This window comes from Pleuronectes platessa, chromosome 5, assembly GCF_947347685.1.
Source record: "Pleuronectes platessa chromosome 5, fPlePla1.1, whole genome shotgun sequence".
NCBI classification, from domain to species: Eukaryota; Metazoa; Chordata; class Actinopteri; order Pleuronectiformes; family Pleuronectidae; genus Pleuronectes; species Pleuronectes platessa.
The window spans coordinates 16,886,582-16,902,049 of record NC_070630.1 but is presented as its reverse complement, the minus strand read 5'-3'; the positions used below and the strand labels follow the sequence as shown (position 1 = coordinate 16,902,049).

The window sequence follows — 15,468 nt, the reverse complement described above, 5'->3', positions numbered from 1 at the left end:
GAGGGGAGGGTGGTAAGGGCAGAGGAAAGAAGGCACCGTGAGGGAAATAAGGCAAGAAAAATAAAAAAAGGATGCCAGAGGAAAGGAGACGGAGGAGAGCTGAAGGGAAGGAGACGGGGTAGAGGGGAAGAGAGGAGACTCGCTGTTCTATTTTTTCTCTCGGATCCCGCCCTCCTGGTCAGGGGTTGGTCAGGGACACCCTACTCCCGCGCCCGGATTGGTCGGCTCTCCTCTGGACTGGCACCATCGTCTCTCCTCACAGACACAATAAAGTTTGGAGTCGGACGCGTAGCAGCGGTAGAGGCGCAAACACACCGCAGCGCGCACACCCTCGTCCCTGCGCCGCGCGGCTCCACACGGACTCACTAACGGGAAACAACACACCGAGGACCGCGGGACGTATCCAGATGTTGTTGTTTACGCGGCTTCTCTTTAACTGAAAACACGCGACTTTGGGTTTTACGCACGGACCTCGCAGTGTCTCCCTGCAGTTTTCTTGGGATGTTTTTAACCTGTTGAAGTGGATATCCCCCAAAACAACCCACGGACCTACGCACACACACACACACGCGCGCGAGCCCGGACTGTAAACACGCGCCGAGGGTTTCCAGGGAGACTTAACACAACTTTGCGTGTGAGGAAATATTCCGACATCCCCTGAGGACAGCCACTCGCTCCGAAGCGTCGCGGTGCGCACAGCCACACCATGCCCGGGACGATGGTGTCGCTCGCCGGGGCTGCCCACCTCCTCCTCCTGCTGCTGCTGGTGGCCGCCCCGCTCGGCGTGGTGCGGGCATTCGGCGACGAGGTGGAGGAGATGACCTGCGACCCGATCCGCATCAGCATGTGCCAGGGGCTCGGGTACAACGTCACCAAGATGCCCAACTTGGTCGGCAACGTGCTGCAGTCGGACGCCGAGCTGCAGCTGACCACGTTCACCCCGCTCATACAGTACGGCTGCTCCAGCCAACTCAAGGTACCGGCGCGCAGGGCTGCACGGCCAGTGCTCATGACACCACACTAGAATAGAGCAGACCAGACAGTGTCTCATTAAAGGGGGAACCGCTTTAACCCACATGCACAGATTTAGCAGCAGTGCTCCTGGTCCGAAAAAGGCACAGCTGAGTCTGGATACTTTATTTGTGGGTGAGTCGGGGGGGTGTGTGGGTGAGGTGTTGCCCATGTTGCGGGGACCGCATTGCTTATGACCTGGGGACTTGTCGGCCTGAGGGTGACACAACGGTGATGACATTTGTTTTTTTAGTTTGGGTTAAAGTTTTGGTTAAGTTTCCAGGAATTTGATATGTGTGGGGGAGAGAAGGGGGGGTGGGGGGGTTCAGAGCACATGACAGAGTTTTTTATTGTGCTGCTGTCATTGATAAGTAGAATCTGCACCTCTGCCAGGGCCCAACAGCGCCCTTACATACAACCGAGCGGCACCAATATCCACACACTCACACATATCAGTTCCCTGGACCCGCACATTTAAGGGATTCTTCTCTGACCCACGTTGTGCCATTCCCCCAACTTTCTTTGAAATCCATCCAGTAGTTTTTGTGTAATCTTGAAAACAAACAATCAAACGGACACTGGTGAGGACACAACCTCGCTCCCAGCAAACATTGTATTATGTCATAAAAGGATAAGCACAGGTGTTGCTGAGGTGGTCAAGTGTCCCAGTAAGACACGATGACCCCGTGACACTCAGCCAGCGTGCACAACCCGAGAACCCAAAACCAGGAGCAGTTAAATGGGACTCAGCCATGTTTACTTTATTGTTTACACCCATGCTCTTCCTCGTGTGACATGTCAAAAGCATCTTTGTGCAATATAAATCTCTTGATTCCCATGTAAGTGGAGGGGTCCCAGCCTTCCCTCCTTCCTGTTGTGCCAGGCTGTCATGCTAATTTCAATGAAAATGCCCCCTCTGTCTGTTGACATTCTGAGTTCATGCCCCGCACAGCAACAGCTGAGTCTCGGGGGCTATATACTGTCTTCTGGTTAACAATAGTGCCCTCAGTGTGCTAAGACAAATGCTGCTTGTTGTGCCTCTTGCACCATGTATGAAAAAAATAGATTGGTCTTATTACTTGTGCCTGAGATTATTTTTTTTTACTTCAGACTCTTTTTGTGATGACAAGTAGGACGAAGGGGGAACTTATATTTTCTTTGGAAATATCAGGAGCAGTGTTAATGAGTTTAATTCACTGTTCTGACTTTATAAGTGTTCTGACGACTTTTCATGCACCTTATTAAAAGTCACACCTAGACCTCTGCATACAAAAATCCTCCCGTGTCGTCAGTTTGAGTAATGGCATTCTTTAGTGAATTATTTGTGCGTACAGGTGCTTTGGAACGGGTACAAATTATCTTGACATGCTAAGTGGACACGGTTGACATTTGTGCACATGTGCATGAGACAGGAAAAGGAGCAGCTGGAGCCTAAAACCAAACCGTCCCGCTGAAAATTGTCTTGTAAGATAAGCCCCCCCCTGCCCCTCCTCCCCACACACACACACACACATACACCCAGACACACACACAGAGACACACGCACGCTAAAGAGGGAGGAAAGGGAAACCGTATCCTCTAACATTTGCTCTAATGGGAGGCTTCCTGACTGGAAACCAGAGCAGCTTTTAGCAGTGAAGTGACAGCGCTCAGGTTGCCAACGGTCGGGGGAAAACACCCAGAATGGGTTACACTACTGTCGCGGGCAGGGTACACATAACTCACTGTAAGACATACCAGAAGTTGTTCCTCTTTTTATAAACTCGCACACTCATACAGAGGGTAACTTTGTTTAGCCTCAACCTTTGTTCATCTAATTTAATCAAATGGCAAATTACTCAGGATGACTATAATAAATATGTCTCAGCCTGGGAACAGAGATTCTCTATTTTGCAGTGAGAAACCTGATACTGACTCCAGATCAGCTCGTCTGCTCCGTTTGCAGAGATAAAGCCGTGCTGCAGCCCAGATACTGACCACAGAGCGGTGTGACATATGGAGTTTGAACAGAATTTGACATCAGATAACTCTTTTTTTTTATTTGGCTCAGCTCCCCCTACTCCTGTGATTTGTTTACAAGTCATTGATCGTGGCTATAATTTCAAAAGCACATCCACGCACAACTTTTACTTGTTTACTCTGCCAATAAATTCTCACAGAGAGTCAGAGTGTATTTATCAGCCATTATACCAAACCAAGGGTTCATGTTTCGTTTTGGCTACTTTCGAAGGCCGATTTTGAGAAGGCGTTTTCTCCACCGCTGCATCAAGGCTGCAACTCCAAAACATTCTGTTCTGTTTATTGCCCAATACATATTTTGGTATGAAATTGAAAAAGCCTGAAATCCTCACATCTCCAGCTCCTGGAAACAATTTTTTGGCTCATTTACCTAAACATAGCAGAGTGAAGTGTAATTCCTCTTTCTCAGTATTTTCATATCTTGAGCTTGGTACAATTTTACACTGCAGCTTCAGACAGATTTCACTGCAAAAAGCATGAAATCACTTGAAATCGCAACCTTGAGTAACCCCTGCAGTCCACCTTCCCACACATCTCAACGGCCTCAAATGGTCAAATGTCACTTCGGATCGTCCACTATCTTTATAACTCTGACTTGGATATCTATTTCAAAACCATTGCCATGGGACAGAGAAAACTGAGCCTTGGATTAGAGGGGGGGATTATACAGCATTACATGGCACATGCCCTCGGTGTTGTTAAGACCACAGATTGTTTTTAAAGACGCAGAGTTGTGTGTGTGTAACCTTGGGAGCAGGTTAGTGTTGGCCGTCGTGTTTTGATTCAAGTTTTGGTTATTTTATCGGAAATGAAAATGGAGAGCTGCGACTCAAGTAGGTGATGAAACTTATTGAAAGGAAAAGGCAGGAGGGGGCAGTGGGACAGTTAGTGGTTATATGCAAATCCACGCAGAATTGGTCCATGGGGTAGTCACAGCAATGTTTCCACTTCTTTAACAAGCACTACACCATTGACACGACTTTCCTTCTGCTTCACAGTTTGATTTAAGTTAGAGCAGTGAGATGTGAGAAATGTGACGTGATATCGGAAAACTGCTCTCTCACTGCGCCTCACTCATCTGTTTCTTTCTCCCCTGTCGCCCAATAAAAAGAGCTCTTACTTGAATAAAAGAGAGATTGCTGAGGGAAGCGTATTTCACCATGATGGCAACTGTGGTCACAAGTTACAGTGTGTTTGTTTCAGACCAAGATAAGACGTCACGCCAATTTTTGTACATTGTTTCATCTCAGCTTGTGTCCAACTCTGGGAAACTGACACCAGTGAATACAAACTGAAATCCTGCACTTTACCTCTGTAGGGGCATTTTAGTATTCTTCTTCAGCTTCAAAATTAGTCATATGATTGTCTTGCAATATATCGATTATCACAGAATCGCTGTATCGTGAGTTACCTGAGAATTCCCATCCCTAGTCATTAGCTATGGCTTTAAAGGAAGGATATCACCTGGTCCAATAACTGATCCCGCAGAAAATAGCAAAAAGGAAGTCCAGTAATTGGCTATGGGACACACGCGGGTCTGATCAGCTTGCGTTGGGTCTTCTGTGAAGGTGTTAATATCAGAATATCCACACTCAGACTGCCTATCCACAGGGGTTGTACCAACAGGTCCAAATAATAATTCTTAGAGTATTTCAACCCATTTGCATTATTTAACGGTTTTTTGTAGATGCTTCATCTCTCAAAACTTGCTCTGTGTGAGATCAAAATGTCTAACGAAATCTTTTATCTCTTGTTTTCTCCAGTTCTTCCTTTGCTCAGTCTATGTGCCAATGTGCACAGACAAGGTGCCCATCCCCATTGGTCCGTGTGGTAGCATGTGTCTGTCTGTCAAGAGGAAATGTCTCCCAGTGCTCCACGAGTTTGGCTTCATATGGCCCGAGGTGAGTCACATGGTCACAAGAACATCCTGCCTGTGTAAACAAATATTACTTTAGGGAGAGAAAATGCATTCTTTTTGGAATTGTTTTTCAAAATTCACCCAAAACAAATGTAGATTAGTTCAAAGAGCTGTTTCAGTATCTGTCACAGCCTTAAAAATGCCATCACATCCCATTTCCTCTAGGTGCTCAACTGCAGCCTCTTCCCACCTCAAAACGACCACAACCACATGTGTATGGAGGGCCCGGGTGACGAGGACTCCCCCTACCCGCCGGTGCGTCTTCCTCCCCACCAGGAGGAGTGCCAGGCGCTGGGAACTGCGCCGGACCAGTACACCTGGCTGAAACAGACGGAGAGCTGCGCCCTCCAGTGCGGCTACGACAGCGGCCTCTACCGACGGGGCGCAAAAGTCTTCACGGACGCGTGGATGGCGGTGTGGGCCGTGCTGTGCTTCCTCTCCACCACCCTGACGGTCCTGACCTTTCTGTTGGATTCACAGCGGTTCTCCTACCCCGAGCGGCCAATCATCTTCCTGTCCATGTGCTGTAATCTGTACAGTGTTGCATATTTGGTAAGTTGTTGACATGAAACCATTTCTCAAACGTGGGTATGCCAGCTAAAGAGGCGATTGACTCCTATCAAATTGCCAGTAGAAGAGTTTGCTGCTCCATTTCTCAAACTCATTGAAAACTGTTTCGCCTCGCTGTCTTGCCAGTGGGGGTTTTATACACAGTACCGGAATCACTGTTGTTCTCAAGGTTTAAAAAAACCCAATACAAACTTTTGAGGATAATTCTGCACCAATGTCCAGAAGCTGGATGCACTTCACAACATCAAGCAGAAAGGCTTCAGCGTCTATAATCTGCCAAAATAGAGACGAATCCATAGCAAATGCAGATACCAGTGGACAAATGAGTCCAAGTAATAAGATGGGATAGGATCGTTTTTCCATCACTAAATACAGACTTTCAGTCAAGTTACATGATAATGCTTATCTCGCATTTTTTTGTAACTACTCATTTTGTTCTCTCATTTGGTTTATAGGTTCGTTTAATTCTGGGGAGGGAACGTGTGTCCTGCGACCTGGACACCACAGCAATGCCCATTCTAGTACAGGAAGGGTTAAAGAGCACCGGCTGTGCTATCGTCTTCCTCCTCCTCTACTTCTTCGGCATGGCCTCCTCACTCTGGTTAGTACAAACAAACACACACTTTCTATTTGTATCAGTTTTCCAACTCTCTTTCTCAGTTTGATCACCGTCCATAGACTCTGCTGGAACAGTTTGAACAAGAGACTGGCCTTCTGCTTTCTTTTTAGGTCCAACTAGCCTATATCAAAGGATTAATTTACACAAACAAACAGACACACAGTCATCCTTTGTAAAAAAAGAAGTGTGTTCTGCACGACACAGTTGTGGAAACACGGTGCTGAAGCAGCACTTTTTTCTTCCCTTTCACTTTGCCCTCATTTTCCTGTTTTTCTTCACTCTTCTCTGATGGAAAGACAATAAGCTGAAAAGCCCAAGGACCTCACTTTCCTAAAATATGACCCCGACCCTGTTATGTAACCCACGACTATCTGGTGTCCTGATTAGCTTTTTACAACAGAGGACTACAGTTGTCTGCCTGACAGGATGTAAGGCCACACTTTAATTTGCTCCCATGATGAGAGGTACAATATTGTGATAATTGTCTCTCCCTAACTATTCTTGTGTTCTGCGTGCGTGGCCTCTTCTAGGTGGGTGATCCTGACGCTCACCTGGTTCTTGGCTGCTGGACTGAAGTGGGGCCACGAGGCTATTGAGATGCACAGCTCCTACTTCCACATAGCAGCGTGGGCCATCCCAGCTGTCAAAACCATCGTCATCCTCATAATGAGACTGGTGGACGCAGACGACCTGACCGGACTCTGCTATGTCGGCAACCAGCAGCAGGAGGCGCTCACAGGCTTTGTGGTGGCTCCCCTGGCCTCATACCTTCTCATAGGTAACAAGAATGTCACTCAGTGGATCGTTTGCCTCTGCCAAGACCCAGCAGTTGTCTTACATTCAACCTGCACACACTCATATATATCAGCCCCCTTAATGTGCCTGATCTTTCTTCATCGAGATCCATGAATTGTTCTGATAAATCAATGAAAAACGCCCTATAATGCAATGTTAAATAAAGCAAAATTAATTCCTTTATCCACCTAATTTAGATCAAAACCTCTTATTTAGATCTGCTACACAATGTGCTGGGTTCCTGCAAACTAAAAGATGGACAAGGCCCATCGTAGGCCTAGTTTAAAATCTCTAGACCCAGATTTAGGTTGATACCTTGGTCCTTCATAAATTCAGAGACAGTTCTTGCTTTTATATGACTGTATTGATATCTGATGAGCCTTATTCCTTTCCGCAACTCAGGTACTCTGTTTATCTGTGCTGGCCTGGTGGCTCTATTCAAGATCCGCTCCAACCTGCAGAAGGACGGCGCCAAAACAGACAAGCTGGAGCGCTTGATGGTGAAGATCGGAGTGTTTTCTGTCCTCTACACGGTCCCAGCCTCCACCGTCATTGGCTGCTACCTCTACCAGCTGTCTCACTGGGAGGACTTCAGGGCCAACCCCAGGGATTCATATGTGGCATCAGAGATGCTTCGAATCTTCATGTCGCTTCTCGTAGGAATCACGTCGGGCATGTGGATCTGGTCGGCGAAGACCTTCCACACCTGGCAACGCTGCACCACCCGCCTGCTCAGGGACAGCAGGGCAAGCCGAGCGGGCAAGCGGGCGCCGGGGGAGGGCTGGATCAAACCGGGGAAAGGGAACGAGACGGTGGTGTGAGGGGACAGAAGGAGAGAACGGACAGGGATCGGCAACCTGCTTCTCTCTCACTGACAAAAACTTTCTCTGTCTGTCCTGATGAAGGATGGAGATGTCAGAGAATCGAGAGAGCCACTGGATGTTATGGCCTCAGGAAAAGAGATCGCCAAGAGTCCGTAAGCACGTCTCACCCCCTTATAACTCCCTCTGGAGTCAAGGAGGATTAAAGAGGAGGACTGCTACACACACAAGTAGCAGCAGTAGCCTCTCTACCTCTGTTAGCCTTCATTTGGCCAGAGGGATGGAGAAAAGCTAAAAAAACAGCGGAAGGAGAAAGAGAGACGGAAAAGGCAGAAGAGAAGGATATGCAAAACGGACTCATGGATAAGCTGTGTGGCACCACGTCTACCTCTGTCTCTCTTTCCTCCAGAGCTGTCAGCAGAAGAGACTGAACCTGCTGCAAACAGTACACCCTTATGTCACTGTGTGTTTCTAGGGTCTGCAATGTTTGACATTTTACACTGGAGGGTCCTGGTGCAGATATTATACAGATGGAGGCGGATGTTTGCCTCGAAAGCCCCTTCAACGATGCAAATATCACTAAAGACAATTAAACACCAGACCAAAAGCCAAGAAAACCTGTACATTGGAACAATACTCTACAGGTTTGCAATTTATACCTTTTTGTACAATACAAAATCACAGGTATTATTGATGATTTTGGGAAACCAGCTCTAAGCTGTAATAATGCACTATAATTATATACAATATGTGAAGGGTCTTAAGTGCATTAACCGGGACAAATAACAAATCATAACGTGTATTAAAGTGCACAGAGCCATTAACAGGGGGAAAATCTGTTCATTATTTACTACACAAAAAATGATGTGGTTTATTGTTCAAACGTGTAAAAGATCATTCATTATATCACTTTTCTTACAAATACTATGAAGGCAAAGGCAGTTTTCTCTATACTCTGTCATGTACATTTAAGGTAAAGTCTTAGCTTGATATGAAGTCATACTGCAATGAATCCTGGGAGGACCCCAGCTGTGCCTTTTATATAGACCGATAAATGTGGAAGCGTCTGGGAGATGTAGGCCCGTGCGACCTCAGCACTCTGTGAGAAGCTCAGCTAACTTCCAGTGAAGTGTGTGTGTGTGCAGACTTCCTGGAAACGCTGCACCATGTACAGGAAACACCGGCAAATTACCATGAAATCCAGGAAATGAAATTATTCCCTCTGCCCCCCCCCCCCTTCCAAAGATCGGATCTGAGGCAGGTTAAAGAATTCAGAAGTGATCAGACAATCGCTCGCCAAAAGACACATTGTGAAGCAGGATAGAGCCGTCACAGACACATGCAGGTGGACACACGGGGACCAGTTCCCACGGATCTCATCCAACAGCTCGTTTGAGACCAAGTTCTGATCACTATCACTGTCAAACGTTGGCCGTCTGCTTTTCTTTGTGTTTTCTTTTCTTTTCAATCACTTCAGTTCACGATGAATCTGGCACCGTCTGTTCTGCTTGTATATCTGTAGCTGTGTCTCAAAGGGCTGCGTCCTTCAGAGGACATGGAGACCTCCTCCTTGGCGGTTAACCCTTAACCCAGCCACCGCAGAAGCTGAACCGAAATGAGACGCCCTGGTCTACGGTGAATAGTGGTCCGTGGCATTAGCTCATCTCACCTTTATTGGACACAAGGGGAATGATTTAATGTCCCTTGTTTTGTTTTGGTATTTACATGTGTGCGACTGTTCATTGCTGTGAAACAACACAGTCTTTAAGTTCCGCCTCCAAATGACGCAGGCATTGAATTGAGAACCAGCTTCTATGTCTGTCTTCTGCACTCGTTTCTGTTTAACTCTGTCTTCTGCGTCGCGGTTCATTTCCCAGACAATCAAATAATCCCTGTAAAAGATTATTGTTCATTACAGTTTAGAATTTCTAGCCGTGCTTTTACTCCGTTTTAAGCTCACAGTTCTTCTCACTATCTGGAAACCTGAGTTACAATAGGTGGGCTGATCTAGTCTCACTGCCTTTGCCAATCTCTGACTGCTCCTGCGTGCCGTATATTTGCCTGACAATCTATAAAGCAAAGCTCTTGTGTTTCCATGAGGCTTTGAATGTAAACTGTGTAGGGTGTGTGACATTACGCCTCGTACGTCTGAGTAAAGAAATGGTTTCTGGGTAATTTTTATGTATAAGGGCTTGAATAATTTGGAGCTTTGCCTTTCCGCGTCTCATCTGAAACCACTTAGTGCCTCAAACAGCCTGTCATGGGCTTTTCTAAGCAGAAATATTCAGAACGACACAGAAAATGAATTTTCCTCAAATATTTTAAATGTAACTTCACCCTTATTGCATTCGAAGAGGGTTTTGGGCGGTTCTGGTGAAACATAGAACCCCCCCCCATTTTTCTCAAACCAGCGTACCTTGGCACATATTAAGTTCCCAAAGTCAAACAAACATGACATGGGGTTTGCGTGAATTAAGTTAACCTCTGTCGACCTGCCCTCTGAGCTAATGCAGTTCCCCCCTGAAACCGTCTTAATGTTTTGGCAGTCTCCTCTGGTATGATCGCACCGAGCTCCAGGTGACGTTTCCCAAACAATCGCTGTTCAGTTGTTCCTTGGAGCGCGGCGAGCGTGCGCCAGCAGCCAAACGAAGATGGAGAACCACTGGTAATTCAGATTGTGTAAATGTGCTTTTGAGAAGCCCCGCACATGGATCAGTGTTAGGGTCACCGGTGTTGATCGAAAAGCCTTTAAGGTCTGGAGACTGTTCGTTAGTGTAGAAAACTCAATGTCTTGATGAAGTTGTGAAAGAAATTGTTAATTTATCCTCATAAGAAATGGCAAAACATTTGTTTATTATTTAAAGAAAAAAAATACTTTTGTATCAGAAGATGAATAAAAGCTTTTGGTTTCCAACTGTGTGTGATTGTACATGTGTTCTATTTAGTGAGGGACACAATTGAAAAATGCCTGTGTGTTAAAAGCGTGTTATGGCAAAAAACATTATCTATCCATCCATGCCATGAGGATCTAGGGGCCGGAGCCAGGTGAGAGGCGGGGGTACACACTGAACAGATCGCCAGACAATCGCAGTTAATTGATCAAGATAAAAAAGAAATTGTCACACTATTTGTTTAAAGGCTTAAAGGAGTTTTTACAGGGTTCGTAAGGTCATGAAAAACCTGGGAAAGTCATGGAATTTTAAAATGTTTTTTCCAGGCCTGGAAAAGTCATGGAAAAATTAATCTCCCAAATGTTTTGGAAAAGTCATGGAAATTTGTTAGATTAATATTTTCATGTCGTTCATTTACGCTGAGTTTTAAATAATTCATATGCTTTTAAAGAAATACGCTCAAAATATAAGCAGGCATACTTGGGTTTGTGTCATTTAAGGTATACTGTATGCCTTGGAATTCTAATTGTTAGTTTAAATACTACAGTTTGTCACTTTTTCGCGTATACACCGAGATTTTACAAAATGTTCGGTCATGGAAATTTGGTTTAAAGTTATTGAAAAGTAATGGAAAAGTCATGGAAATCCATTGGTCAAAATGTGTATGAACCCTGTTTTTAACCTGTATCAAAATGTTACAAATCTAATCTGGTCAATATATATATATATATATATATATATATATATATATACATGGTTGTATTTCCAAGCCTCTTAAGTCCACCCTGGGGCGAGTCATTCAACAACTATCATAGGTCCAGTTAATACCTTCAATCTAAAACTTTTCATTATGTCCTCTCAGTTCCGTTCACTTAATTTGAACAATGCTGCCCTCTCTTGTCCAATGAGGCAAATTATGTTTAGATGCTTCACCAGCTTTTTAACAGCTGTTTAAAGGACTCATCGCCCTGTGTTAAATCCACACATACAAACAACTGGGACCCTCTCGGATTTGTGTTTCTTTACAACAGTTACTCTGGTTCAGGATAAGAAACTCTGCAAAACCACTAAATTTGTTTTAAATCCACAGTGGAAACACGACGATTATACTGTGTAAACATTACTGTACCATACATCACATCTCATCAGATGTGAACTTACAGCCTCCAAACACACACACACACACACACACACGCACACACATATACAAACCAACACTCACGTGCACACACAAACTTGCAGATGGACACACAACTCTCCCATTTAAATGAGTGGTAATTTGGTTTTGCAATTACACTTAATGCATTTTGCGCTGTAATTTACCAGTGCAAGGGTAAAATTGCAACTGGAGACACTGATTAATTCTTGGCATGCGTGTGTGTGTGTATGTGTGTGTGTGTGTGTGTGTGTGGGTGTGTGTGTGTGTGTGTGTATGTGTGTGTGTGTGCACTACAGAGAGTGAGGTAGAGTCCAAATATCGAAGTCTGCCGCTCAGATAGCTTTCCTGTAATTTACCGAGAGTGAATTGAGTGTTTGCTTAAGAACCCAGTGAAAAGCCTGAGGTAAAGAGAAAGTGACAGCATCTACTGCTCTACTGTTTCCAGATGTGGCTCCGCTAACACACACACACACACACATATGTATGCACACGTATATTCACAAGTCATACACAAACAGGCACGTTCACACACATTCACACAACACAGACAGGAAAATGAGTTTGAGGAGTTCAGTACCTTCAAATTCAGACCCTAAATGGTCTTTTTGTATGCGAGTGCTTGATAAAGCACACAACATGATGTAGCTGTTTGTTGCAACGTCTCAGTTCACATTTCTCGCTGAACGCCCCAGGTCATTGGTCTCAGGCTTCTCCCTGCAGGCAGTGGTTGCACTGTTTCTGCAGCCGGGCACAGATACAGTTACTCGTCTCAAACTAAATTCTTTACCAGCGAAACAGCAGCTTGGCCTAAATGCTGGTTTTTCCCGGTTTAAAGAATAACAGAAAATGACACCTCAGACTTTATGTCTTACTCACAAATGACAGCTTTACACTGCAGGTTATGGATATCTGATCATGTGGTGACATTTAGGCAACCAGTTCACACACAGACACGCACAGCAACACATGCACACTTTGTTCCCTCTCTTTCTTCACTTCTTTTTTCTTCGCAAAGCTGAAATGTCAAAGGAGGCTATTCAAATTCCTAGGACTAATATTCCTGGGAATGCTTTTTTTGAGCTGGGTTCCCTTGTGTGTAATTGTGTATGTAATGTTTGTGTGCTTTTCCATGCATGGCAGTGTGTGAGGAGACTGGAGGGAAACAGAAAGGAGCCCCAGATACAGAAAATCAGGAAAAGAAGACATAAAGAAAAAACTAAATACGGAGGGGAGAATAGAGAAGAAAGAGTGAGAAGGTCTGAACAAGAGGAAGAGAATAAAAGTAAATCTGTCAACCTCCAGCAGCAGGATGCTGCAGCTGTTCCCTCTCAGCAATGTTGAAATCATTTCCCCATTCTGCTCTGTGTCTCTGCTGTATGACTGTAGTTTTGAGTAATGGCCACCACTGGGGATTCTGGGTGACGTAGTCGTCTTGGCCTAAGAGCCAATTTGGTGAGAGAAGGATTAGTAAATCCTGATTCTTGGGCCAAACAAGTTTAGAGAGTAGAGAGTGAAATAAAAAATCTCAGCCAAGAGAGCCAGACTGGAGAGTTGTCCACCTTCAGAGAGCGTGTGATGCACAGCAGGGGGCGTGAGAGGTTCAAGTTAAACGTTTGGCAGACAACCTTTCCTGTATGTTTAAGTTCAGATACTTAACGATCTAAACTTGAAAACCATGTGTCTTGCATAATATCAAGCATTATGTTTTGATCTGTTAAGACAATATTACAACAGAACGTTAAGTAATTGATGATTTTCAACATGACAGACTTTAATTGAGATCACTGGCAGACTTTTTTAATGTATTGTAATGTTGTCAGATCTATTTTACATATAGTCTGTATGTCTCTGACACTGGTGCTACTGCATCACTGTTTGTCACCACTAGATGTCACTCTTTCTTTACCCTATCAGAGGCATATTAATCAGAGACACGTCATTCTTTCTCTACTGAAACTGTGGTCGTGATTAAATTAAATTTATGAACCTGTTCATCATTGTTTTGTGGTCATTTTGGTGAGTCGGTTAAAGAGTAACATTAATAGATGACAAAAAATAGAATTAACAAATCACCAGGTTTAGTTTGGAGAGTATGGTCACAATCTGATCTGATTAGTTGTTAATCAGAAAAGGAATCACCAATTATTCTCATATCTTTTTCTCTGGTTCTATGTAAATGTCTGTATATATAAAAGCAAATGTAAAAATATGCTACTGACAAGGGCCCATTCGGCATAAGTATGTTTCCTCTGTGTACATGAATATATGACTTCTAATTGTAATGGTATATTTCTACACTTTGGTATTGCAGCTAAATACTTCTTCCACCACTACTGGAAAATAATCAGAATCATGTACTTTATGAAGATTTAATAAAATCAATCCGTTCCTGCAGGTTTATGTTTTCACTGGCCAAGTGTAAGCAAGAGGCTACTTACACTAAAAAGAGACAGCACGTGTTCTCACTGTTTATTAAACCAGAACATGATTAATAACCATATACCCACAGGTGAGTGTTATTTGATTACATCTAGAAATAAATGTGTGTTCATCTTTCACATAATGCACACTAAGGTACCATATGGGAGACAGGCTGAGTGATTCCCTGTTTTTTCTGTAGGACATTTGTCAACTTTAGAAATGTCAACCAGTCAATAGGCACACACACACAGGAGAGGGTATAGAGAGCATGCCAAATTGTATTTAAATTGAAAACAGGCTAAAAGAAGAAAAAAAAGAGGGTGTGGGTGGTTGGAAAATGAGACAGAAAATGAGATGTGGTGGCTGGTGGTGTTGTTGTGTTGACGGAGAGAAACAGAGAAGATGATGAAGATGGAGGGGAGAGAGGAAAACAAGCAGAACATTATCCATCATTCTCAATCACAAAGCCTTATTGGCAGGCGGAATGACAGGAAATGACTCGTACAAACATAATCTATCTCCCCTCGCTTCTCTGGGTCTGTGGCTTATTGGCGTTTTTTTTCTTGTACATCTGCGCTCACTGAGTACACAGGTTTACAGATATTCTCCTGAACGCATCCCCAGAGGCTGTGTGTGAGAAGGCAAAGGAGAACTGTGAGAAAACATCAGGATACGGTGTGGAGAAGCGAGTAGGCACGTTGAAGACGCAGACAAAGATGTCACCTTGGAAAGACTTCGAGAGCCTTTTGGTGATGAGGACAGTTGTTGGTGTCTAGGTGCTGTAAAAAAAACTGTGATTTCCACTGTAGAATTTATACATTATGTTCTGTCTCCTGCACGCTCCACACGGCTGTGGCTGAGGGGTAGAGTGGTCGTCCTCCAACCTGAAGGTCGGCAGTTCGATCCCCAGTCTGACCCATCTGTATGCCGAAGTGTCCTTGGGCAAGATGCTGAACCCCAAATGGCCCCCCATAGAATAACAAAGTGCTGCGAATAGATGCACTGTATGAATGTGTGTGTGAATGGGTGAATGTAAAACTGTACTGTAAAGAGCTTTGAGTGGTCATCAAGACTAGAAAAGCGCTCTATAAATAAAAAAACATTTACCATTTACCAAATGCTACAACTCCCCTGTGTGCTTTCCTGTAGCTGCGAACGTGTCTGATCCACACAATCTGTGTTCTGTGTATACTGTATGACAGGCAATGTCCAGATAATGTCAGGAGCCAACTGTCCCGACATTA

General features: G+C 44.4%; 1 protein-coding gene across 1 annotated transcript; it reads left to right on the top strand.

The window, feature by feature from the left end:
* Positions 1 to 706: 706 nt before the first annotated feature.
* fzd4 (frizzled class receptor 4) lies at positions 707 to 10,667 on the top strand. Its single transcript, XM_053423025.1, has 6 exons — positions 707 to 976; positions 4,794 to 4,931; positions 5,114 to 5,500; positions 5,974 to 6,119; positions 6,668 to 6,915; positions 7,335 to 10,667. Exons 1-6 carry the CDS (start codon positions 707 to 709, stop codon positions 7,751 to 7,753), a joined length of 1,608 nt encoding a protein of 535 aa, XP_053279000.1. The 3' UTR covers positions 7,754 to 10,667.
* Positions 10,668 to 15,468: the final 4,801 nt, after the last annotated feature.